The sequence below is a fragment of the Sorghum bicolor genome, chromosome 3, assembly GCF_000003195.3.
Source record: "Sorghum bicolor cultivar BTx623 chromosome 3, Sorghum_bicolor_NCBIv3, whole genome shotgun sequence".
NCBI classification, from domain to species: domain Eukaryota; kingdom Viridiplantae; phylum Streptophyta; class Magnoliopsida; order Poales; family Poaceae; genus Sorghum; species Sorghum bicolor.
The window spans coordinates 13,211,656-13,237,457 of NC_012872.2; the positions used below are offsets into that span (position 1 = coordinate 13,211,656).

Consider the following 25,802-nt stretch of genomic DNA (forward strand, 5'->3'; position numbering starts at 1 on the left):
TTTGACTAGATAAAATGTTACTGTTTGTGCAGAACAATTTGATTTGCACCTCTGTTGGAAACCCGCTGAATACTACATCTGCCATAAAAAATGCACTTGGCTATGTAGTATGTACCCTTTACCTGTACCAATCAAACCAATATGCAAAATTCAGAATTATTTGAGAGCAGCAGGTCGTGCCTCTCTGTCATCCGTGGAGCTGAATACCTCCAAATCTGAATGATTGACAGATTCGGCAGTCTACCATTCTTTATTCATATATGTTTGTATGTATAGGTTCACTGATTTGTTGTGTGAGAGGAAAACAATGCTGAATGATTGATAAACTCAATCGAGCAGGCTCCAAGCACATTCATCCAAAACGCTAATATACTTTAATCAACTCTGATAGAAACAGGTTGAAGAACCCTGCGTTAATTAAGTAGTTGCTATCGCTACCACTAGGCACTAGTACGGCTGCTGGTGAGCGCAGTCGAGGTTGGCGCCGGCGTCGACGTTGAAGATCTGGCAGTACCTCTGGTAGAAGCCAATCCGATTGTTGACCCGGGCATCGTCGGTGCGATTGCACTCGAGCCCGCCGTTGACGATGTTGGTGACGAGCCCGAACCCTGCCGTCCGGTTGGCCGCGGCGTCGGCGGCCGTGGGGCGGTACTCGCCGACCATGACCTCGTGGCACGACGGCTTGGGCCGGCGCGGCGTCATCCAGAACCACAGCGCCGTCCGGAACGCGGTCTCGGAGCAGTTGGCCACCACCTCCGGGTTGCGCAGGCCGTCGAAGCCCAGCGCCTGCCCCGCCGGCCCGTAGTTGAAGTTCCACGACAGCTGGATGGGGCCCCGGCCGTGGTAGGACTTGCCCGGGTAGCACGGCCACTGCTTGTCCGTCGCGTCGCAGTAGCTGCTCGCCGGGCTGATCTCCTCCTTGTAGCACAGGCCCCACGCGTACTGCCCGTCCGGCGCCGTCGCCCAGCCGCCTGTGGTCTCGTGAGAGATTTGCGCGAAGAAGGCCGCGACCTCGCGCTTGCGGGTGCTCAGGTCGCCCGTGGCGGCGAACTTGGGGAACGTCCTGGCGGCCTGGATGAAGGAGGCGTAGGTGTAGAAGCCCTTGGCGGGGCAGGCGGCGTCGTCCTTGTGCAGGAACAGGGAGTTGTACAGCTGCTCGCTGACGAGGGTCGCCACAGGGGCAGGGGCGGCAGGGTTCCAGTGGCCAGGGCCGTACCTCGCCTCCGCTACTCGGATGACGACGACGCTGCCGGAAGCAACAAGGAAAGCGACCACGGCGATCCACAAGGCGCCGTGCACGGCGCAAGGATACGCCATTGTTGTCGTCGATGACGATGACGATGATGATTGAGATCAAGTTGCGAGTGTCACCCAGCAGTGATCTAGTGCTAGTGCATGCGTGCGTGGGGTTTGTATTGGAGGATCACGGAATGAGTGGCATGTTCGCACAGGGGCGTGCGCTACATATAGAGGTGTTCTGCTAGTGGAGCGTCGGGACACATGGAAGAGACAAGGACGGCCGGCCGATAGATGATGGTGGTGGCGAGGTGACTGGTGAGAGCACTGGTCCACCGCGCCATCGATGGTTGACTTGATCTTGCAGATCCGAGGCTGCCATGCATGCATCGTTCGTTGTGCGAGCCGGTGAAAATTGAAAATGGACAGAATAGTAGAGTGGGGTCAGAGGCCGACCAAGCTGAAGCAAAATATAGGAGGGAGCTTGTTGCGTTTTGAATTGGTATTTGTTACCCTTCTACCACCATGCACAATTGTATATAGATTATAGATTAGAGATGGTAAGTATAGTGGAGTTAGTAGTGCGTGCCAGCAAAACGGTCGTTCCATTAACAAATGGATGTGTGTAGAGATTTGAATAGGTCAGCTAATAGCTCGGTGAGTGTACCACTGCAGTTAGTGCACGATTTCAGCGGTTTGTGACGTTGGGTGAAATCGATATTTTAGCGGATGTTTGGTATGGCTCCTCAGGAGCCATAATTCATAGCTTTTTCAAAATTGCTCTGGTTCCTCTGTTTTTTTAAATGACTTCTCCAGGACAATATTTGAGCTGAAATCCGAGTTGGAGAGGAGTCCTACCAAATAGTGCATGACTTGTTGCAAATTTGTCACATGCCTTTTCCAAGTATTCCATGAATAAAGAGTCCATTTAGTGTAAGGATTATTTGGCCGGACTCCTCCTGGGCTCTGGCTCCGTGCTACAATTGTCGAGGAGCCAGAGCTGGAGCCATAGGAGCTATAAATTTATTTTAATAGAAGAGAGAAACATGGCTTCAATAAATTGTACCATAATTAAACAACGCATGACTTTGAGGAACCGGAGCCCCTGAGAGGCTATAGGAGCTCTCCCAAACAATCCCTTAGATTTTAGAACAACTTCGGAAGCTGTTCTGCTACTCAGTGTATCAAAGGGTGTTTTCTAGTCAGCTCCGTGTGTGGAGCTCTATGTTTTCGTTCACATCCACAAGATGTCTGTCACACCGAAAGTTATTTTAGCTACAACTAGAACTCTACCAAATAAGTCCTAAGTACTTATATAGTATATAGATTATCATGATATATGTTTATATTCTCCAATTTCACACTTCTCAACTCGATTCCTTATAGTATAAATGCAATATATAAGTATCTTCCTTGTATGGCTAATAACAATATGTGATTATATATTATACAAAATAATATTAGATTAATAATTTATGCCTAAATTATAATTATAAATTCAATTCGAAAGATCCAAACGAACCTTACAAAAAAATATAAGAACAACAAAAATTTCTCATATTCTGATTAGGCCCTTACAAAACAGAGAAATTCAGAGCCTAAACAGGGAAAAACGGACATGCAGGCTATTTTTTTTTTCAGAATCACATAAAAGATGTGAGAATTGATATAAGAACAAAGAAAAAAACACTTGCTGTGCTCCTATGCAAATGCAAAAATAATAAGAAAAAGGAAAAACGTATATAGGAATGTACATAGCAGAGTCGAAGAGACGTGTAGCGACATGGGTATCCTGTACATGAACCGGCGCGTGCATCTGACTCGGAACGCATCATCCAGCCCCAAGCTGCATGCGTGCTCCCTCCGTGGCTAGATGAACATCGCACGCGCGCCCAGTTGCCCACGCGTTTGCCCGCATGCATCAGGGTTTGGATCCGGTGAAAATGTTGCAAAATTTCTTCGCCAGCCAGCATATATGCGCACGCGCAGCTTCGGACACCGCGAGGGCGCGCTCGAGAGGATAGAGTGGCAACGCCGAGACAAAGACGTCACGAGTCATCCACAATCGACACACGAAGCTTGGAATCACATCTGCTAAGGGCTTGTTCGGTCAAGTCTCTGCAACGATTTCCAGTTAAAAGGTTTCACTATTTTGTACTATAATGTTGATAAGCTAAAATGGTTCTTAACCCCAATCCATTCAAACCGAATGGACCAAAGAGGTCAGAGATCGAGCCCCGGCGTGTGCCACTGGACACTGGTCGTTGACTGCGGGAGCTGAATATGGCATATGGGCTGACATGGACACACACGCAACCATCGAGCATGAAGAAGACACGCCGCCGCTAGCTTCATTAATTCCTGAATCGCAAGCTGTGAAGGCAGGAATGGATAAATTAGGGTTGAATGGGCCAATAAATGGCAGCCCAACAGCTTTTCATTTCATTTATTCTCTTATTTTTCTTTTTTTTATAAACATGGGAAGCATGTATCTCTCTGGACGCAGCGGCGAAGCTACTTTCATTGACCGGTGTCGACCGACACCGACGACTTGCAAGGAAGCTATGTTACATACTCCCTCCATCCAAATTGTAAGTGTTGGTGCAAAACTGATCTGCAAACACAAAGGGCTAATATCCGATTTAAACGTTAAGGCGTGCCAGCCAATTTAACCTTACTATCGGCAAAGGTGATATCTCGAATACTTTAGTCCTGACAACAGCGATGCGCCCGGATGTCACGGCTAAGAGGTACTCACGCGGAACTCGAGAACACGCCGAGCTTAAGTCGACGAATTCCTAAGAACTCGTAATAAAAGGAAAAAAAGTATGACTAAGTCGTCGAAAAAGCAGATGCTGGAATATGAGTAAAAACGTGTGTTTGATTGATTGATAGATGTCTCATTACAAGGTCCTAGGGTCTATATTTATACCCTGCTCAAAGAGCTACAACCAGACACGATTAGAATTCGAATTCCAAATTACACGGAATCCATATACAAAACGACTTAAATATTTAAGGAAATAACAAAACTATCCCCCGTGACAAACTGAAACTCTGTAACAAACCATCGGCGGCTGCCGAACCATTCCTTCGTATCATCGGCAGACTCCCTTGCCATAGTCATCGGCAGACATTCTCATCATAGCAATCGGCACAGACACATCACCGCCTGTATACTTAGTCACGTTCAACTTCTCCTTCATCGGCAACCACCCTCATCGGCAACTCATCCTGTAAACAAACACTGCCGTGTTATCCTGCCAACCTGGACACGTGCTCAAAAACGGTGTCAACACATGCCCCCCAATTTCGGAGTATGAAATCATCAATGCTCCGAAATTCTCTGCAGTAATGATGCCTTTCCCCGTAATTAATGCTCCTAATCTGGTAACCAATAAACTCAATCTGAACAACTCTGATCCTATTCTTCCGCATAATCCTCGAAACCCTCAACTTCCAAAACGGGCATTTCCTTCTCAACCGTACATCGGCAATATTACCGTTACAAAGATCTGCCGATGAACTGATCAGGACGTTCGTACAAACGGCTATCTTCACCTTACTTGCCCATCGACAATATGACCGTTACAGGACACTGCCGATGGACCGACCACGAGATCCCGCACAGTAAAATATCTCCAGATAATGACCGCTTCCCGTCAAATCACCTGCACAATCCCTCGATTATCGTGCGAACAGTTACCATATCTACCTGAACACCCTCGGATTTCTCGGATGCGGCAAGGAGATAAGTCAGATTTGCCCTTGCCCATTTTGTCTTAAAAATAGTTCCTTCTCGGGTACTCCTTCTCTATCACATCATTCCATCATCCCAACTTTACTTTCCTAGCGGCGGCGCCATTCAACGTCTCCAAGACCTCCGACAAAAACTCCTCCTCACCAACCCGAAGCCCCAGGCATCCTCCTCGTCGCAAGATGGCTATTAGCTTCATCGTCCCTGAGGTCAGTCCTTCATTCCATCCCCTGTTCTTTTCTTCTCATCCCTGTTCATCCGCAATCCATTTTACTGAACATTTTCTTTTCTTTTCTTTGTGTTCTTTTTCTTTATTTCAAAACCACCAGGAATTGTCTAACAAAATCGTCATTCCCACCGATCAACCACACCTCCGATGCCTCGGCCCTCTAGGGGATCCACATCCGACCGATCTCATTAACGCAGAAACTAATAGGATCCCTTTCAGAGCCGAAAATTTTTCTTTAGATATGTGGAAAGACACCTTCCGCTCTTGGCCCAGCCCTACCGTAGGATGGAAAGACTGGTTCTTGAGAGTCAGCAACTCCAATGAAGTCCAGTGGGGTGAGAGAAAACTAGATCAATGCATTAGGCTGTCCATTGCCGATATGCACAGGAATGAGTCACTGTTGATAGCTGCATCTTACTTTTGGTCAGACACCCTCAATGCTTTTGTCTTTGGCCACGGCCCTGCTTCTCCTACTCTTGCCGATGTAGCCATGCTCACCGGTCTAGATGTATCTTCTGCCGATAGCACTCACTTTTTTGACACAGCTCCTAGTGCCAAAGTAGAGACTCGCGCTATCAGCGGCTGGTCAGGGTACATTCAGAAGTATCATGGGAAGGGACCTGTCAGCACAAAGGAACAAACCACTTTTCTGAATATGTGGCTAGACAAGTTTGTGTTCTGTGGTCGATCGGCAGGACCGACTTCCGTCTATCTATCGGCAGCAGAGAGACTAGCTAACGGTGGCCGATACCTGCTTGGCGCCGTTTACCATCTTCTCCATCAGGTGGCCAAGAAACTCCTGCTCGGCCAGTCCACCGGCAACTTAGGCGGCCCTTGGTGGTTCATTAACATGTGGCTTAATCTGCATCTGCACAAGCGCCTTAACTTCAACTTGTTCACACAGCGTTTCCCAAGAGATATAACTAAAAATCATGTACTGGGTGAAGAGGAATCGGCAACACGCGCTCCCTTGAACTTTGGCGAAGCGGTCATAGTTCTACCTGGTTCAGGGGGTAATCCAGATCAGATCGGCCGATTCTTCCAGACTCTATATGAGGGCTTGGCCAGAGATGAACGACCGTGGTTGGCCTATGATGACCCAGACAGTATGCTCCCCCTGGTTTTCAATCCATTTGATGACGCTCTTGACAGGGATAATGAGGTGATGATGGCAATTGTGACTCCTAGAGCCATACCAGTGAATTTCTTTGGTAGCACAAAAACCTCTCCCCAGACTTATGAATTTTACAACCCATCGGCATTAGCTCGTCAATTAGCTTTCGGCCAGTTGTCGATTGCGCTCTATTATGCCGATGTGATAAAACCCAGAGAGCCCATCAGCAACCTTCTTGAGTGGATTCGAGTAGCCCAACTACCACCGAATGCCGATACAGATGCAGATTTGTCAGAATGGGTTCCAGCCGCTTTCATCACTCAGGCGTACAAACTATGGTGGGCAGAATGGAAGGAGCATCTATTCTGCAAATCAGCCCTTTCGTATCGCGGCATGATCGATCCCGAGTACAAAGTCCCTGACGACGCTGTAAGTATTCCAAACCGATGTTCCAATTTCTTTCAATTCTATTTCCATCGGTAACTCACTTTTGCATCCCTTTTGCAGGTTGACAACATCCCTCCATCGGTTAGCAGAAGTGGTAAGCCGATCGACCTGTTTCCACCAGGCCCAATTTCTTCAATCGGCCACAATGCTCCCACTCTGGCTACCATTGTGCATCGAGGTGCGCGCCTTAAGAAAGTCACCACCAAGAAAACTCAGACACCACCATCGGTAGCCGCTTCCACTCTGGCACAAGCTTTCAAGGCAATTCGTCAACCCCTTTTTTTTATTTATACCGATTACCTTTACATCGGCTATATTTGTATTTATAAACTCCTTTTTATTGCTGCAGCAAACCGGTGCATCGGCAAAAGCCAAACGTCAAGGTGCCGATGCCCCCCAGTCCAGCCAATCAAAGAGGAAGGGTGCCAAGAGTACCAGGGTCGGAACAAAGCGCCAGAAAGTGGCTACTCCTCCTCCTCCTCCTCCCCCGGTGTCTCCTATTCCGGTGGAATCTTCTCCCTCCCCTCCAGATGTGGAGATCCAGCAAGCACCATCTCCCCCTCATCCGCAGGAAGCACCAGAAGCAGACAAACCCCAGCAGGAAAAACCCCAAGTAGAAGGTACATTAACTGACGTGGGTGGACAAACAACTGGCCCGGCAAGTCCAATTGCATCATCGGCAATTCCCCCAATTCATACAAGCATTGTTCTTCCTCAGGGTAACATATTTTACTATATTGCCACCGATGAACTTATTCTCATTCAGCCTTATAACTCTTTCTGTCTTCTTTTCAGTCGATGTTGTTCCATCGGCAACCCTGGCCGATCAACCTGTGGCCCCACCGGCATCTTCCAGTCAACGGCAAGAAATAGCCTTGAAGCAAGTAAGTTGCTCAGCCTTCATCAGTATTGTTTGCCGATTCTCCGAGCATGAACTAACTTACTTTGTTTTTCTTTCCCAAGAACAAGATTCTCCCGATAGCCTTTTCTCCTTCGCCATCGACATCTCTGAAGAAGAAGGTGAAGAAGCAAGTTCTTCCTAGACAGTTGGCATCACATCGGCAGAGATCAGGGTCAAGCTGGAAGAATTGTCGGCCCTCCTTCATCAGGACACGGCACAACTGGTTGATGACTCCGACCCAGCCAAGGTTCTATTCAAGACTCTCAGAGGCCAGATCCCAACCGATGTTGAAGAAATCCTCTTCCAAGCCGCACACTTGGAGAGTCGTCAACTGCAGTACCAGAGGGCTTCTCGGCGTCTTGCTGATAGAACTGCTCAGACTCAACTCTCTGAAGAGATGAGGAAAGAGAAACTCCTGACCGATGAGAAGCACAAGAACATCGGCATCTTGAGATCTTCAGGAGATACGCTGAAGCAAAAGATATCTGACTTATCGGCAAAAAGGGAATCCCTGTTAGCAGAACTCAAACAAGTGGAGGACGCCTTGTCCCAAGCCCAACAGGAAGAGAGTCAACTGCCAGAGACCATCAAGCTCCTTGAGCATGAGCGGAACGTCCACGGTCGCAAGGCGCTGCAGTTGAATAAGAAGCTGAAGCCGATAGAAGGCTCTGCCGATGACGATATCAAGGAAATAGAAGCAGCCAACCAAATCCGGCTACGCGCCATATCAGCGATCCAGGCGCTGCTGAACACATGAAGCTCTCATCGGCAACACATCTGTGTTTTCCCGCTTTTTAGCTTTTAGTCTAGCCGATAGGACTGTTATCGGCATCTTTTGAAACATTAAGTCTGCCCCCAAACATTTAAATCCAGCCGATAGGAGTGTTATCGGCACTTAAACTTTTATGCATCGACCCATATGCTGAGGTAGTAGTTCTTTAAATATTTGCCATTTAATGCTCTGGGAAATTCAACTCCTTCGAGAATTTCTAGAATATAGGCATTTCCAGGAGCCGATCGACTTATCCGATAAGGACCTTCCCAATTAGGAGACCACTTTCCAAACTTTGAACTTTTAGTCCCGATTGGTAAAATTAACTTCCATACCAAGTCCCCATCGGCAAACTCCTTAGCCTTTACTTTCTTGTCATACCATCTAGCAACTCTCTTCTTATTTTCTTCTATACTCATTAAAGCCTTTAACCGATGTCCCGCTAGATCATCTAACTCATCGGTCATCAAAGTGGCATAATCATTGGCGGCTAATTGATCTTGAAAAGATAATCGCCTAGATCCAGCCTTAATTTCCCAAGGTAACACTGCATCATGTCCATATACCATTTGATAGGGCGACACCTTGGTTGATCCATGACAAGCCATCCGATAGGACCACAATGCTTCATTCAATAATGTATGCCACCGCCTAGGATTTTCTTTAATCTTTCATTTGATAAGTTTGATAATTCCTTTGTTAGACGCTTCGGCCTGCCCATTGGCTTGGGCATAATAAGGAGAAGAATTCAACACTTTGATCCCCATACCGATCGCAAATTCATCAAACTCCCCTGATGTAAACATAGTGCCCTGATCGGTAGTAATTGTTTGAGGAATTCCAAATCGGTAAATGATATGCTCCTTCACAAAATCAATCATATTGGCCGATGTGACTTTCTTCAAAGGAATAGCTTCGACCCACTTAGTGAAATAATCAGTGGCAACCAGAATAAACTTATGCCCTTTGCTAGATGGTGGATAAATCTGGCCGATCAGATCAATAGCCCATCCTCGGAACGGCCAAGGCTTTATGATAGGATTCATAGCCGATGCAGGTGCCCTTTGAATATTACCAAACTTCTGACACCCTTGACACCCTTTGAAATACTTAAAGCAATCCTCAAGTATAGTCGGCCAATAATATCCATTCCTCCTAATCATCCACTTCATCTTAAAAGCTGACTGATGCGCTCCACATACCCCTTCATGAATTTCTCCCACCAAACTCCTAGCTTCATCATCTCCTAAGCATCGGAGAAGAATTCCATCAATAGTTCGATAGTATAATTCATTGTCAAGGAGCACATACTTGGTTGCTTGAAATCTAACTCGTCTCTCAACTTTCTTAGATGGATCTCTCAAATAATCAATAATTTCCTTCCTCCAATCATCGGCATTGATTGCCGATACTGTATTAATTATAGGCTGATATCCCGAGGCATGCTGAGCTAACCGATTGGCCTCTTCATTATGCAATCGGGGAACATGCTCTAAACGGAAATCTTTGAATTCCTTTAACAATTGCATACTCCTCTCGTAATAAGCTATGAGAACTTCACTTCGGCATTCATAGTTCCCGGCCAATTGATTTATAACCAACATAAAATCCCCGAAGATTTCGACAGCGTCAGCACGAACTTCTCTTAACAACTCCAACCCCTTGATCAAAGCATGATACTCAGCCTGATTATTTGTTGATGTAGCAACAATCGGCAAGGAAAATTCATACTTCCTCCCTTTAGGGGAAACTAATACTACGCCGATCCCTGCTCCCCGGTCACATGTAGATCCATCAAAGAAAAGCGTCCAGGGCACAATTTCCAAAGCCTCCACTGCACCGCAATGTTGAGTCACAAAATCGGCCATAATCTGTCCTTTAACTGCCTTAGCCGATTCATAACGCAGATCGAATTCCGATAGCGCCAAAATCCATTTACCGATCCTGCCACTCATAATCGGCATAGATAGCATGTACCGGATCACATCATCTTTGCAAACAACAGTGCATTCGGCCGATAACAAGTAATGCCTTAACTTGATACACGAAAAATATAAGCATAGGCATAGTTTTTCAATGGCCGAATACCTGGTCTCAGGATCAATCAACCTCCTGCTTAAGTAATAAATTACACGCTCTTTCCCTTCAAATTCTTGAATTAAAGCTGAACTGATAACCATCCCATCGGTAGACAAATACAATCTGAAGGGCTTTCCTTGCTGAGGTGGAACTAGAACTGGAGGATTCATTAGATACTTCTTAATTTCATCCAGAGCCGACTGTTGCTCTTTCCCCCAAATAAATTCTTGATCGGCTTTTAGCTTAAGAAGAGGACTGAAAGCACGAATTTTACCAGACAAATTAGATATAAATCTCCTGATAAAATTTACCTTGCCGATCAAGGACTGGAGCTCAGTTTTGTTGGTAGGGGCCACTATCTTATTGATGGCGTCAATAGATCTTCGACTAATTTCAATCCCCCTTTGATGTACCATGAAACCAAGAAACTGTCCTGCCGATACACCAAATGCGCACTTATTGGGATTCATTTTCAATCCATGCTTCCTTGTGCACTCTAACACCTTTCGTAGATCGGCAAGATGCTTTGTGAAATCCCCAGATTTAACCACCACATCATCAATATAAATTTCCACCAGCTTGCCGATGAACTCATGAAATATAAAATTCATGGCCCTTTGATAGGTAGCACCAGCATTCTTAAGGCCAAAGGTCATGACTATCCACTCAAACAATCCAACATGACCAGGGCACCTGAACGCAGTCTTCGGAATATCTTCTTCAGCCATGAATATTTGATTGTACCCGGCATTACCATCCATAAAGCTGATGATTCGATGCCCAGCCGTAGCGTCAACCAACAGATCAGCAACTGGCATTGGGTATCCATCCATCGACGTAGCTTTATTAAGATTCCTGAAATCAATGCAGACCCGAAGTTTCCCATTCTTCTTGTAGACCGGAACAACATTGGAAATCCATTCGGCATACCGACACTGCCGAATAAACTTGGCTTCAATAAGTTTAGTTATTTCGGCCTTGATGTCAGGAAGGATATTAGGATTACATCGGCGAGCTGGCTGCTCATGTGGCCGAAATCCAGACTTAATAGGTAACCGATGTTCAACAATTGATCGGTCTAAACCAGGCATCTCGGTATAATCCCAAGCAAAGCAATTTTTATATTCCTTTAACAAATCGGTTAATTGCTGCTTACACTCAGAATTTAACTTAGAACTAATAAAGGTAGGTCTAGGCTTATCACCACTACCTATATCTACTTCTACCAACTCATCAGCCGATGTGAATCCCTGACCTAACTTTCCATCATCGGCGAACCTATCCATTAAAAATCTTCGTCAGAACCGACTGCTTGGATCGGCGGAATTTCGTGATCGGCAACCTTGAGAAAATCTTTCTCCCAAACTTCTCCCGAAATGCACCTGGTCCTCTCATAGGTGTCTGCCTCTGCCGATGCAATAACATAAGAAGAATCCCCCGGGACAATCTCAATTTTGTCACCTACCCACTGAACCAAGCATTGGTGCATTGTAGATGGGATGCAACAATTGGCATGAATCCAATCTCTTCCCAACAACAAGTTGTAAGCCCCCTTTCCACTGATCACGAAGAAAGTTGTCGGCAAGGTTTTGCTGCCGATGGTCAGCTCTACACATATTGCTCCTTTGACTGGAGACACGTTCCCTTCAAAATCTTTAAGCATCATATCGGTCTTGGTCAAGTCCTGATCTCCTTTCCCAAGCTTCCGATATACTGCATACGGCATGATATTGATAGCAGCCCCACCATCAACTAAGATCTTGGTCATTGGCTGCCCATCAACCCTCCCTTTGACGAACAGAGCCTTGAGATGCTGTCTTTCGTCGTCGGTAGCTTTCTCAAAGATAGCTGTCATCGGATCTAGAGCCAGTTGAGCTATTTGATCGGAAAACTCCACCTCGTCATCACTGGATGGCGCAAGGAATTCCATCGGCGACATAAAGACCATGTTAACTCCTGCCGATGGACCTTCCCTCTTAGTATCTGATTGCTGCTGACCTCTAGACTGACCAGAGTTCTCGCCCTTGCTTAGCTCCTCTTGCCTTTCGCGTTGCAATCTCCTTTTCTGTGTCTTGGTTAATCCTTCAGGACACCATGGAGGAAGTGGCTTCTGCCTTGCTGCTGGGCGTTGATTCTCTCTTGACTCCATCCGATGCGTGTTAGCATCCCTGCAGAATATGAACTCATCGGGAACTCGTGCATTAGCCATCTCCTCGAGCTCTTCCTGATTCCTGGGAAAATATTGGACACGATCACCAAGCCTATCATGTACGCTGAGCCTGCCCCCCAGCCGATCATGAACTGATGCTCTTCCTCTGATCGGCCCATTAAATCGCCGATTGTCATCATGATAACGCCGATCGGTTCTATCGTACCGATCATAACCGTTGCACTCAGGGCAGTCTCTGACAGTGGGAAGCTTAATATTCTCCTCCCAACAATGGATGAAGAACGGACAGTTCCAATGATCTCTATGCCGATTCCACTCCTGTCGGCGTCTCTCTTCCTCCCGACGATAATCTTCTTGCTGGCGCCGGTACCGATCTTCCTGTTGCTGCCAGTTCTCTCGAGGCCTTCTATGAGTTATAACGATGCCAGACCGAGGAGGCCTCGCTGAACTAGTCCCTTCCTGGACCAAGCCCTTACCTCTTGCATCGGCAGTAGTAACTTGATGCTGGGGATCTACCGATGCACTTTTCTCGGCTGCTTCCGATGTTAAGACCTTGGCCTTCCCCTTGGCATCCAACATGTTTGTCGGGAAAGGATGTTGGTCTATCTTCATCGGCTTCTGGATCTTGGAACTGTCAAACTTGATTCTCCCAGACTCTATGGCCGATTGCAGCTGCTGTCTGAAAACTTTGCACTCATTGGTGTCATGAGAAGTTGCATTATGCCACTTGCAATATTTCATCCTCTTCAACTCCTCTGCCGATGGGATCACGTGATTAGGAGACAACTTGATCTGACCTTCCTGAAGTAGAAAATCAAATATCTTATCGGCCTTAGCAGTGTCAAAAGCAAACTTCTCTAGTTCCTTCTGCCCAAAAGGGCAAGACATCGGCTTCTTGTTCTTTACCCACTCTGCCAAGCTGATGACTGGTTCCTCATCAGAATCTGAGCTTGTTGCCTCATCAACAAATGATACCTTTTTGTTCCATGCTCTCTTAGGCTCAAAAGGCTTGATGTCTTGATCAGAAATCCTCTGCACCAAATGACTTAAGCTTTCAAACTCCTGAGAGGCATACTTATCCCTGATGTGTGGCAATAAACCCTGGAAAGCCAAATCAGCTAGCTGCCGATCATCTAGAATCAAACTATAACATTTATTTTTGACCTCCCGTATCCTTTGCACAAAACCTTCAACCGATTCATCATTGCGTTGTCTCAATTTGACCAAATCGGTAATCTTTTTCTCATGAACCCCAGAAAAGAAGTATTTGTGGAATTGCTTCTCCAGATCGGCCCAAGTAATCACCGAGTTAGGAGGTAATGATATGAACCAAGTAAAGGCCGATCCAGACAATGATGATGAAAATAGACGAACCCTCAATTCATCCCGGTTACCAGCTTCTCCGCATTGAATGATGAATCTGTTGACATGCTCCATAGTTGACGTGTCGTCTTGCCCAGAAAATTTAGTAAAGTCTGGTACCTTGTACCGATGCGGAAGCGGGATCAAATCATATGAAGGAGGATACGGTGTCCGGTACGAGTAAGTGTTGACTTTGGGTTTTATCCCAAATTGATCCCTCATTACTTCAGCGATCTTATCGGCCCAATATGCATCGGCATCCTGCCGATGAGGCGGCTGCGGGTTCGGCACCTGGTGGTGAGCTTCCACGTGTCTGTTTGGGGCACGATCTGCACGGAACATTGGGTTGATCATCTGGCCTCCAATCTGTGGACCACCAAACTGCTGTCCACCGATTTGCTGCCCCCCGAGTTGCTGTCCGAGATTCATTGGCTGGTTGGGAATCCCCTGATTCTGGAATCCGGGATAGATCTGTTCTTGCTGGAATCCTGTAGCCTGGTAACTCTGTTGGGGCGTTTGTGGAAAGACTTGCTGTCCAAGCCATCCATTATTAGTGTTCATCGGCATAGGCGCTGCCGATGATTGGTAATTGGGTACCATCATTGAATTGACATACCTCGACTGGGCTATAGACCTCTGTTGCATCAGCATTGAATCTGCCGATGCATTAGGCATCTGAAACATTGAATCTTGAGGATTCCCAGTGTGAGGCCTTGCAGTAGTAGTTGTAGTATACCGAGGACTCTGGTTCAACGGCACATTGGGAAGCGCCGATGTCATAGGAGTCTTGCCCCTCATGTCGGTTATCTGTGATGTACCCGGCGTCAACTCTGGGGGCATACCATAACCCCACCAGTTGGGAGGAAGATTCAGCCCTGACATTGCCGATGCCAACATATCTGTAGTCAGTTTATTCTGCCCACATGAAGTTTGCGGGTTAGTTGTCATCGGCACAGATCGTGCATTAGTAGTTCCCAACGTATTTGGAGGGACGGCAGACTGTGCACTCGCAGCGGCCGTAGCAGCCGATGGAGCCGTGACCTCTGGTGACGTTGGCTGATGATGAGAAGGGCCCACATAATCTGGTGGGATTTGTCCTTCCTTGAAAGTTCTTGCCACGACATTGAAAACCGTATTAGACAGTACGCTAGCTTGGTTGATCAAAGCTCGGTTGATAGCACTGTCAACCATATCTTGAAGCTTGCCAGGATTGGCTTCGAAAGTAACCTGCCGTGGTGCTGGCAGTGCATCCTTCTGGATCACCTCGCCACTCCTGTTTATGCTGAAGGACTTCAGGCATTGCAGCTTGTATTCCTCCAAGGCTTGAGCAATAGCTTGCTTCTGCTCATCCTTGAGATTGGCTTCCGTCACGGGGATGACGTTCTCTTGATCAAAGTCAGAGATCGACATGTTGAACTTGATCTTGAATTGGTCCCACCGAGCGTGCCAAAAGATGTGTTGGTGCAAAACTGATCTGCAAACACAAAGGGCTAATACCCGATTTAAACGTTAAGGCGTGCCAGCCGATTTAACCTTACTATCGGCAAAGGTGATATCTCGAATACTTTAGTCCTGACAACAGCGATGCGCCCGAATGTCACGGCTAAGAGGTACTCACGCGGAACTCGAGAACACGCCGAGCTTAAGTCGACGAATTCCTAAGAACTCGTAATAAAAGGAAAAAAGTATGACGAAGTCGTCGAAAAAGCAGATGCTGGAATATGAGTAAAAACGTGTGTTTGATTGATTGATAGATGTCTCATTACAAGGTCCTAGGGTCTATATTTATACCCTGCTCAAAGAGCTACAACCAGACACGATTAGAATTCGAATTCCAAATTACACGGAATCCGTATACAAAACGACTTAAATATTTAAGGAAATAACAAAACTATCCCCCGTGACAAACTGAAACTCTGTCACAAACCATCGGCGGCTGCCGAACCCTTCCTTCGTATCATCGGCAAACTCCCTTGTCATAGTCATCGACAGACTTTCTCATCATAGCAATCGGCACAGACACATCACCGCTTGTATACTTAGTCACGTTCAACTTCTCCTTCATCGGCAACCACCCTTATCGGCAACTCATCCTGTAAACAAACACTGCCGTGTTATCCTGCCAACCTAGACACGTGCCCAAAAACGGTGTCAACAGTAAGTCATTCCAAGAATTTTGGAGAGTCAAACTTTTCTAAATTTGACCAAATTTATATTATAAAATAATAATTATTATGGTACTAACTAAGTATTATTAGATTTTTTCTTAATTATATTTTTATAGTATACTCACTTTATGTTACAAATCTTAGTATTTTTCTCTATAATTTTGGTCAAACGTGAAAATACTTTAACTCTTCAAGATTTCTGGAATGACTTATAGTATAACAAATTTTTACCGTGTAAGACCCCGTCAAAAAATTTACACGACCCCGGCAGCCTGCCAAATTGCCAATCCAAGTCCATGCCCGGCCCATTGTCCACGTCCAACATCTGAGCACCACATGTGTAGCCGTATATCTAAGCAAATAATTAGCTGCGTGCAGGCTAATCCGCTAGTAAGCTGTAAGCCCAATGGCCACCGTTAGAAGGCCCATTTGTAATTTGCCTTTGCCCATCGTGAGTATGTCTGTATGTGTACACAACCGCCGCAAACCAGAAGTCCAAACAACATCGCCTCCAACCCTCGCTCGACGTCTCCGACTTGCCCAGTCGGCCGACGCTACAGAAGAGACGACACTGCTGTCGCTGCATCAAATCCAAATCATACTAGTAATCGTTCTTCGCGGATATCACCACAAGAGGTAAATTTTGATGAGCTTTCATATGATCCAGCCGATAAAAGGAGAATATCAGACTACATAGGTGATCAGCTACAAAATGATGTAAGGAGAAAGTATTTGACAAAGGGTCCTTGTAAGCCACCACCTGGTTTTAACTTTCCACAAACAATAATTGCTGGGGCTCCACGCCGCTGTCAACATGAATGGTTCAATATGCCATTTTTTTTACGGCGCTTGGAGTGCTTCGTCCATTTAAAACGCATTGTTCCTTCGCTTCTGTGTGCGACACGACATCGAGTCATTAATGGCGAGAGCAGAATGGAAGCGGAGCTAGGGGTAAACCCGTCCGAGCAGGGCCGCGCGAGCATAGAACATCAAGTTTTTTGATTTCACATTGGGAGCCCAGGACGTCTAGTTTTTTTTTAATATAGAGGGAGTAAGTAGTAAGGAGCAGTCTATATTAGATTTACTGATGATTAATAGTAATTTTGCCATGGTTTATATCTTTTTAATTAAGCACAAGTTGTTGACACCAAAATCTTGTTCAAAGAGGAAGGACCCTCAATGCAAGGAAAACTAAGAAAAGTCCAAGTACTCAGCCAAATAGGCTAACCGAATTGCCAATAAGGTGATATCATCACCTCAGAAGGAGTGAGCCTAGTCAGGGGAGGTAGGAGGATTCGGAAGATAAGGAAACACATTGGACTCTTTGGTGAGTTCTTCGGCAAGCAGGGTTGTCCTCGGTTAGGTCCGATTTCTAGTTTACCTGTAAGTACTTATATTTTGTTTGTAAGGTTGCATCAGTTAAGTCTAACCTCTTACAAGCTTGGTATAAGTTAGATCGTCAGTTGATTGTAAGGCTGCCCTCGGTTAAATCTGATCTCTTGCAATTGTTGATAGTTATCTTTGATTCTTATCAAAACCCGCACGGCTGCGTCGGTTAGGTCTGACTTCGTATGGATTTTGACACGAATCTCTTGTCCAATTAAGATTGAGATAGATCGGTTTTATATCTCTTTAAGTCATTGTCTTACTTCTTTTATATTATTCATATGTTTGCGAACAAGTAGGGGGGCATGTTGAATATGTTCCAAATTCAATTGCACATTATAAAGGCCCATTGGTGTCACTCTCGTCGTCATACGAGGGGCGCGGGGGGCTGGCCCCCCGGGGTACGGTACATATACCCAAATTAGGGTTCGACTGAAGATATGATTTTGTAAGTCGCCGCAAGGTGTTATAACCCAACTCTTGATAATAGTGAGGAGTGTTTGCTGGCTGGCGCCCATGTTTTTTCCCCTTCACATTGGAGGAGTTTTCCACGTTAAATCTTGTGTCTCCGCTGTGTTTTTGAACTTTTGTTCTTCGTCGTTTATCCGTCGTCATTCACAACAGAGCATAGTGTTGAGCTATTTTCTTAAAATTATACTACGTTCTCTAGTGTGCCATCATAATAAGGTAAGCAAACAAACTGGTATAGAAAGCAAAGCATACATCTGCCGAGGTTAGTGCTAGAGCAAGAGCAGCATCGTCCATGCCCACGTAACAGAAGAAACGGACTATAGAAACAAAGGAGAGTGGCTCTGTGAAAGCATATATATAATGTCATAAACCGGATGACAATAATGACATTGACATGTTGTCATTTTAAATATGTCAAAAAAACGGACATATCTATTGTAGCTGGACTTAAACCTCGAAGCCAAGCAACCATGTTAATCCAATCGGATCTGATATAGGATTTCCTTGTAATTAACAAACTATTCATAATTCCATCTGTAACCCTAACTCCCTCACCACCATGTTGTACTTTGCAGCCTGGACTCGCAGGAGGAGCCACACCCTCTCTACGTGTTCCTCACTGGACTAAAGGACGCCGTGGTCATACTGCACTTGCAGTTGCACGCCACATGGATCTTCACGCCTTTGGACTGCTTCATTCAGTATGGATGCAACCACGTCCTCGGTGGAGCCATGGGCTTCCTTCTGAGATCCCCTGGCCTTCATGGAGATCGAAAGCAACCAAGGAGGACCTGTCGCATGACCTCATAGTCGGATTTCTGATCGCACCGAGGAATGTGGCGGCTGCTTACCTGGATGCGTTCGTGAGACAGTTCCTTTGTGTATTTGTTTTTCTTTTTATTAATTCTGTTTTCTACTTAGGCCTTGTTTGAATGTTGTCAGATTCACCTCAATCCACATGTGTTGGAGTGGATTGGGGTGGAATTTAGTTCAAGTTCCACTCCAACCCACTCCAACACATGTGGATTGTCGACAATTGATCGGTGTACTGCACATAGGGAATCATAAGGGTAATATATATATGGAACAAAGGTTTATACTGGTTTAGGTATGTGGTACTCATGAGATACCTATGATATATTTTAGCTTGTTCATGTAGTATCCATGTGTTATTTAATTGTTTATTTCAATTATTGTTCACGCAACATCTATTAGACCTTTTGCTTTTTATAATACTCAACATGAATATTATAGACCTAAAACCTAGATAGTTTTGGTCTTCTAAATATGGAATGTTATTACCCCGAATCTTGAATATTTTTCTCTTGAAGGTGGAACATTATTACTCTATGATCCTCTTAACATTATTGCCCTTGCTTCTTAGAAAGAAGAGTGAAATCCACCTCAGGTACCTGAAGTTGTCATATAGGTCCCAGAAGTCTCAGAATACATTTCTGGATCCCTGAAGGTTAGTTCGGTTATCCAAGCACAAATAGGTGTTTGCTAGACCCGGTAGCTGACTTGGCATACTATCTCAGCACTTATGTCGATCTGAAGATGGGACCCCATATCAGCAGTAGAGCTTAATTAATCTTTGAAAAAAATCATACCTTATTTCATACGACCTTGGATATGAAAATTTTAGCCCTTGATGGAATCTATAACTTTTTAGTTTCGCATTTTTTTCATTTAAGAATTGTTAAAATGGCAAAGAAAATATAAATTTCAGCAACATATTAATCATGTACCAAACTTGTCACCTTAGAAAATTCATATCTTTCTTGCACACAATCTTTTTTTCTTGTACACAATTCCGTATACCTATAGGTTGGTTTATGATGTAATACGGTTTATTTTGTTATGTTTGTGTTATGATGTGGTGGTTATAGTGTTAGGCTTGTGCTAGTTCATGCCCGAATTCTAGGGACTCACGGAATGATCTGACTGATTAACAACGCAACCACGAAGGCTATATGGCTTTGGACTTGGCAAATTAATTAGTTTCCTCTAATTTATGCTACATTGGGATGTTTTAAGTGGCACAAGATGGGACTTCTATAGTGGAGTTTAAAGATACTTCCTATTAACGTTTTAAATTGCACAAGTTTGGAGCTTTGTAAAGGGGTCACAGTGAAGCCTACAAATCTTGAAATCCTGATATGGGTTTCGCACTTTCGCTAGTGGAAAGCAAGAATCATGACTCCTGGACCATAAACGAATTCAATTTAACAAATTGAGCCAAAAAGTTTTAGATCTTTTAGAATGCTATAACTTTAGTTTAGGTCATTTCTCCATCGAGGTCATTTGCAAAATTTTAGAAATATTAATTTCAAATTCATTAGTCTCAAAACCAAATTTCTAAACCCTAAATGAGTTTAAATCAAAAAGTCATCAACTACAAATTTTGTTTTAATTCGTTTCTCCATCCGAGATACTTTCATAAATTAAAATTATAAATTTCAAAATCTGAAAACTTTAAACATAATTTTTGTGCACTAATTGATCTCAAATGAAAAGGTTTTCATCCAACAAGTTACAGATTCTTTCGATTACTACAGATTTGGTTCAAGTTGTTTCTCTGTCCAAGGTTATTTTAAAAACTAAAAATATTGAATTCAAATTATAAAAAGTTAAAACAAACTTGTGAGACTTAAATGATTTTAAAATAGAAAAAGTCATCAACTACAAAGTTGTAGATCTCTTTGAGTACTACAACTTTGATATAAAGTTTGTATTCAGACGACAACATTAATTTTAAGGGTAATGTTACGGTACACTCTTTACTTAGTAGGAGATAATATATTAAATAAATGTAAGACATTGATTTTTTATTTTTAATTAGTTAGTTGATTAATTAATCTAGAAATAGAAAGGGAAATATATCAAATCCCCTCACGGGGACAGAAAAGCGAACGGGCCTCCCTTCCTTTCCTGTAGGCACACATCCTTCCTTTCCTAATTTTTCATGTGCCTTCAAGTTCTAATTGTAAAAAACCTTTTTCTTAAATAGTTTAACTATTGTTTGTGCTTGCATCTATTTTTTTTCCAAGTTTGGTTCTTTGAACATTTTCAAGGGACCAATGATTGTTTTAATTATATGTTAAATCGTATATCGGAATGCAAATTTGAAATATTCATTTCTAATTAACGTACAATAATATCACATCAATATTTAAATTCAAATTCAAATTCAAACTATACTTCAACAAAAAGTCGTTTTTACTAATTGGACACATGGGTAATTTATGTCAGATTTAAAGTTGCAAAGATTAAAAAGATGTATCGCGTCCAGTAGATCATGTATGCATTCATTAGATCAGAAAAGAATCTTTATATCTAAAAATTTCCTAATTTATATTATTATATAAATAAAAATTATATAATATATATTCTAACATATTACCTCCTATGAGGTAATAGATGATCCTAACCATTTGATTTAATTAAATGAATAGTTTACGATTATTTAGATATACCATAGCAAAGCCCTTTGCAAAAGTTATGAATTTTAGTGTGAGCCTATTGTTAGAGGCGGGCTATAGCCAAACCGTCTCTAAGCACACCTCTACTGAAAAAGGAAGTCACCTCTAAAAATCGAATATATAGTAGTGACATATAAACTTCGGACATCAACTGAAAAAGACAAGGAAAGGATTGCAACAATCAAGATCCCACTGGGTGGCAATGTACATCTCTCCAATCAAGCACCTCAAAGGAGAAGAGTGCTAGTGGGGATTCAAACTCTCAACTGAGCTGCAACCTCCAAAAGAAAAGCTAAATAAATCTAGCTACGTACAAAATGGGCACTTAGCTAGTTCCGGGCTCGATTGATCGGCGCAAATAGCTAGCAATAGCTTGGATGATCGATCAGCTTTTCAATTCAAGGCCCAAGAAAGCAAGTGGTTTGGGAATGTTTGGTGAGGAGAAGATATTTTGCTATATATGTACTCCATGTCTGCATCTCCACTTTTGCGGCTCTAGGAAAATGCATGAACGGACAATTGGCGGCGGTCACGAGCTGCCACTGAGATCCCGAATCCTTGCCTGGTCGAGCATGGACCACATGACCTGCACGTCTTCGTAGGCGCACGCCATCACCTCCCCGTGCAGCTTGGCCCTCTCGGCGTCGACGACGTGCTGCGCCATCGCTGCACGCATAAAACAATGCAACAATCAGATTCAGGGTCATCATCAGCATATAGCGCTCCACCGACCAGTCCAACACAAGCCTGCAGAAAAAGAACTTAAAAGGAACTCTGTGCTGGAACAATCTTAATCTGAAAATGAACTGACCTGAGTCTGGTTGCTGCGTCTTCTTGCCGCCGTCCTTATTCTGTGGACCGAAGATGGTGCAGGCTTTCCTGAAGGGCGTTGTGATGGTGCGCACCCAAGAACCCATATATATAAACACACACAGAGCACAGGAGGGGTGTCGTCAAGCTCTGCCGGAACAGCGAGATAGAGAGATCTCTGTCTGGCGCCCGCCGCTGTGCTTTTATATGAAGGGCACTGCTCCAGGAAGCTGGAAAGGATGTTGGCAAGGGCGATGTGTGTTTGAGAAAGAGGCCGGATAACAACGGACGATGGAGCTCCTATAGCAGTTTCACAGCGCGCGACTAACCTAATCAATCATGGGCGCTGCGTGGGCATCACGCGTGTATATATCTATATCATGGCGATGGGGCGAGGAGATGTGTGTGGGAGCTATATGCACACAGCACAGCGGCAGGCATGACGATGAGAGGTGATTGGTGTGAGGAGAGTGCGAGGCAGGAGGGAGGGGGTTGGGGAGGCAAGATCCGGGGGACAAGCGGCGTGCGCGGCAATGTCGAGAGCGCCGCGCAGTGGCTGCACGTGCCGCCCCCGCGCCGTTGTTGCCCTTGCCCGGCATCGATCGATCGATCCGATCGAGAGAGAAAGATGGCACAGCAGCATGCATGATTGGGGCCGGCCGGCCGGCCGTTAGTTGGGTGGGTGGGACGACTGCGCGCGCGGGACGATCCATGGACCACCACGCGAGTTTCCTCCGCCGCCCGGCCCGGGGAGCCGATGATGGTTGGATGGATGGATGGATCGGTGGATCGCTCTTGTGCCCGTGCAGTGGGTACGTACGAAGCGATCGTACTTTTGTGGTGGACGCCGCGCGCGCTCAACCATCATGCAGCAAACCTAATCATGAAGGGGGAATGCCTGCGTGCATGTGATGGGAGTATATGGCATGTGTGTATAGTATATTTGCATGTTGCGCTAGCTGGGGGCTCGAATTGAATTGAATCGGCTCTCCCATATGCGAGCTCTAGCTTGTAAGTATTTGTCTAGCTAGCGCGGCGCGTTCCAACAGAATAATTCATGGACGTGCCGCCATGCCTCGACAGTCGACACCGACCCCTTTTGGGCTGTGTGGGTTGGTCGATCCCGTGCATGTGCGCCTAGCTGCGCATGTCTCCAGCCAAATCCATCGCGCGCGCGCCCCGGCCGCTCGCGATATTTCTTTTATTTTTATTTGTTTTCTAGTAATACACCTGTAATTTTAGTAGGCTCATCACTAGCAACAACATTTTTCAATTCAATTCAACCTGTTTAATATCCGGAACTCGGGAACTGTATTTTACACAATGATATTTAGTCTAAAATCAGCCTTCCAAACAGGCTTATTATTCCACATTGTCTAGGAAGGGGTTTTCCCCATGAATCGCTATTATACTTACACATAGTCACATATACATTATCACCGGCAGTTTACTGTGAACACAATGTGGTTCATCCATCCCCAGATTTGTTCAGCTAGTATATTCTCCTAATTCAAACGATGAGAGTGAGGGACATGAAGGTTCTTTATTTAATTTGTACTTGCATTGTCATGTCATACAAATCTCACCAATGTGAACTCTTCTATCATGTACATGTACATGTGCCCATCGAGGATCACAACTATCTCCTAGTTTTACCTCCCCAAATTTGCTATATGCGTTTGCCCATGTTCTGTCCCCAAATGCCTCCCTTGTGATTAATAAAATATTACCTGTACGGTAACAACCAAATGCTTCCCTTGTGGGTGGCACGTACGTATACTACTATTGCTGTTGCATAACGTTTCATTATTTCCGTAGGAAACAGTTCGGTCGAGAGATGGCATGGGATTCAGAGCAAGCTAGGCTGCCAATAATATATATATATATATATATATATATATATATATATATATATATATATATATATATATATATATTGTGTGTGTGGTCATTTGGCAGGCCGGCTCCTCGGAGCATATTATCCATAAACCACGCAGGAATAACTTCTTTTCAGCCAAATAGTAAAATTTTTCTCTAAGTTCTAGTGGAAAGTAAATAAGAATCACTTCTTCATTTTACGCTAAGAGTTGAGAATAAAAAAATTGCTCCTCACTGCTCCCTATTCAATCCCCACTAGAATCAATTCTCATCTCTGCTCCTAACCCCTGCTCCTTCATCGATCATAATCAACTAGAAACAATCCATCAATGAATCAAGTAGCTAGAACTAAGAATGAGAAAGTGAAGCTATACCCAAACCAACCCCTTTATATTCTACCCTCCTGTGTAGACCATAATAACAAACTAAAACTACCAATTCTCAACGGTTTCCATGGTTTACCCGATTTCTTTATCACTCCCAACAGGAACCCTTTCCATCACGTGATATGTTCACTGGAATCAAAAAGATTCCGGGACATGCCGTACGAAAGGGGCAAGCTGACACAATATATTGCGTGCCTGGCCCTTACCCCTGGACTAAATCGATCCTTCAATCATCATATGCACGCATATGCTAATGCCGGCCGGGCCGGGGGGACCTCCGGCCCTAATCCCCCAGACGGGGTTCTCACACTGCAGTTTTGACTGCTCGGCAACCCAATTATGCCTCGGTTCCTTGCTCCTGGCTAGTTGTTAGTACTATTACAACTTGCTTTCTCTGACGGGGAAGCAGTGATTTGCAGTGCTGTGTGATGCAAGATGTAGCCTACAACTACCGGCAAGTTGCACTGCTGCTCTGTGATGATTCTTTTGGTCTGTTCATCGTACTTTGAACCGTTAAAATGTTAAAGGTAACGGATGACGGGATGAGAGGCACTTTCACGTGTGTTCTGCTTTGATCTTATCATTGGTTCTGTCCGGCGTATCTTTAATTTCACACGTCAGAATGACGCCTTTGGGAGGAGCTGCCTCATAAACATAATGTTCCAAATATAGTTTGGGATCACTACGGAAACTATCTTTAGAGGCTATAGACATTTAAATAATAAACAAAATTGAAGTATTTATTTTATCAGTAATATATCAATGTTGAGCCGCATGTGATACCTGGTATGGCTGCCGGCCCTAAAACAACATTTGGTGGAACCGGGGGTCCACATTGTTCACCGCTATCAACATCGACGAGGAAGTTTCAAAAAAAAAAAAACACATCGACGAGGAAGAGGTCCGCTATTGACATCCACGAGGATGAGGTCCGGCAACGCTTCCATTTGACATTCTATTTACATCATGATATGTGGAATTTATGTCGCAACTTAAAATTTATGACTTTCTGTTAACAAAAATCTAAATGTCAAAAAGTCGCCATCACAAATTTATTATGTGACCTTTGTATATCTCATATCATAAGTATATAATATTGTATTTTAATATCATACAAGTCACAAAATGAATTTTGGCCTGTTAAAGCCCGCGTA

General features: G+C 44.5%; 2 protein-coding genes across 2 annotated transcripts; both read right to left on the minus strand.

Moving 5' to 3' along the window:
* Nucleotides 221–1,481, minus strand: LOC8054694 (chitinase 10). The gene has a single exon (XM_002457644.2). The coding sequence runs from the start codon at nucleotides 1,315–1,317 to the stop codon at nucleotides 448–450; it is 870 nt and encodes a 289-aa protein (XP_002457689.1). The 5' UTR covers nucleotides 1,318–1,481; the 3' UTR covers nucleotides 221–447.
* LOC8078137 lies at nucleotides 21,727–22,930 on the minus strand. Its single transcript, XM_002457645.2, has 2 exons — nucleotides 22,386–22,930; nucleotides 21,727–22,240 (listed from the first exon to the last, which is right to left on the minus strand). The coding sequence occupies exons 1-2, from the start codon at nucleotides 22,489–22,491 to the stop codon at nucleotides 22,104–22,106; spliced, it is 243 nt and encodes an 80-aa protein (XP_002457690.1). The 5' UTR covers nucleotides 22,492–22,930; the 3' UTR covers nucleotides 21,727–22,103.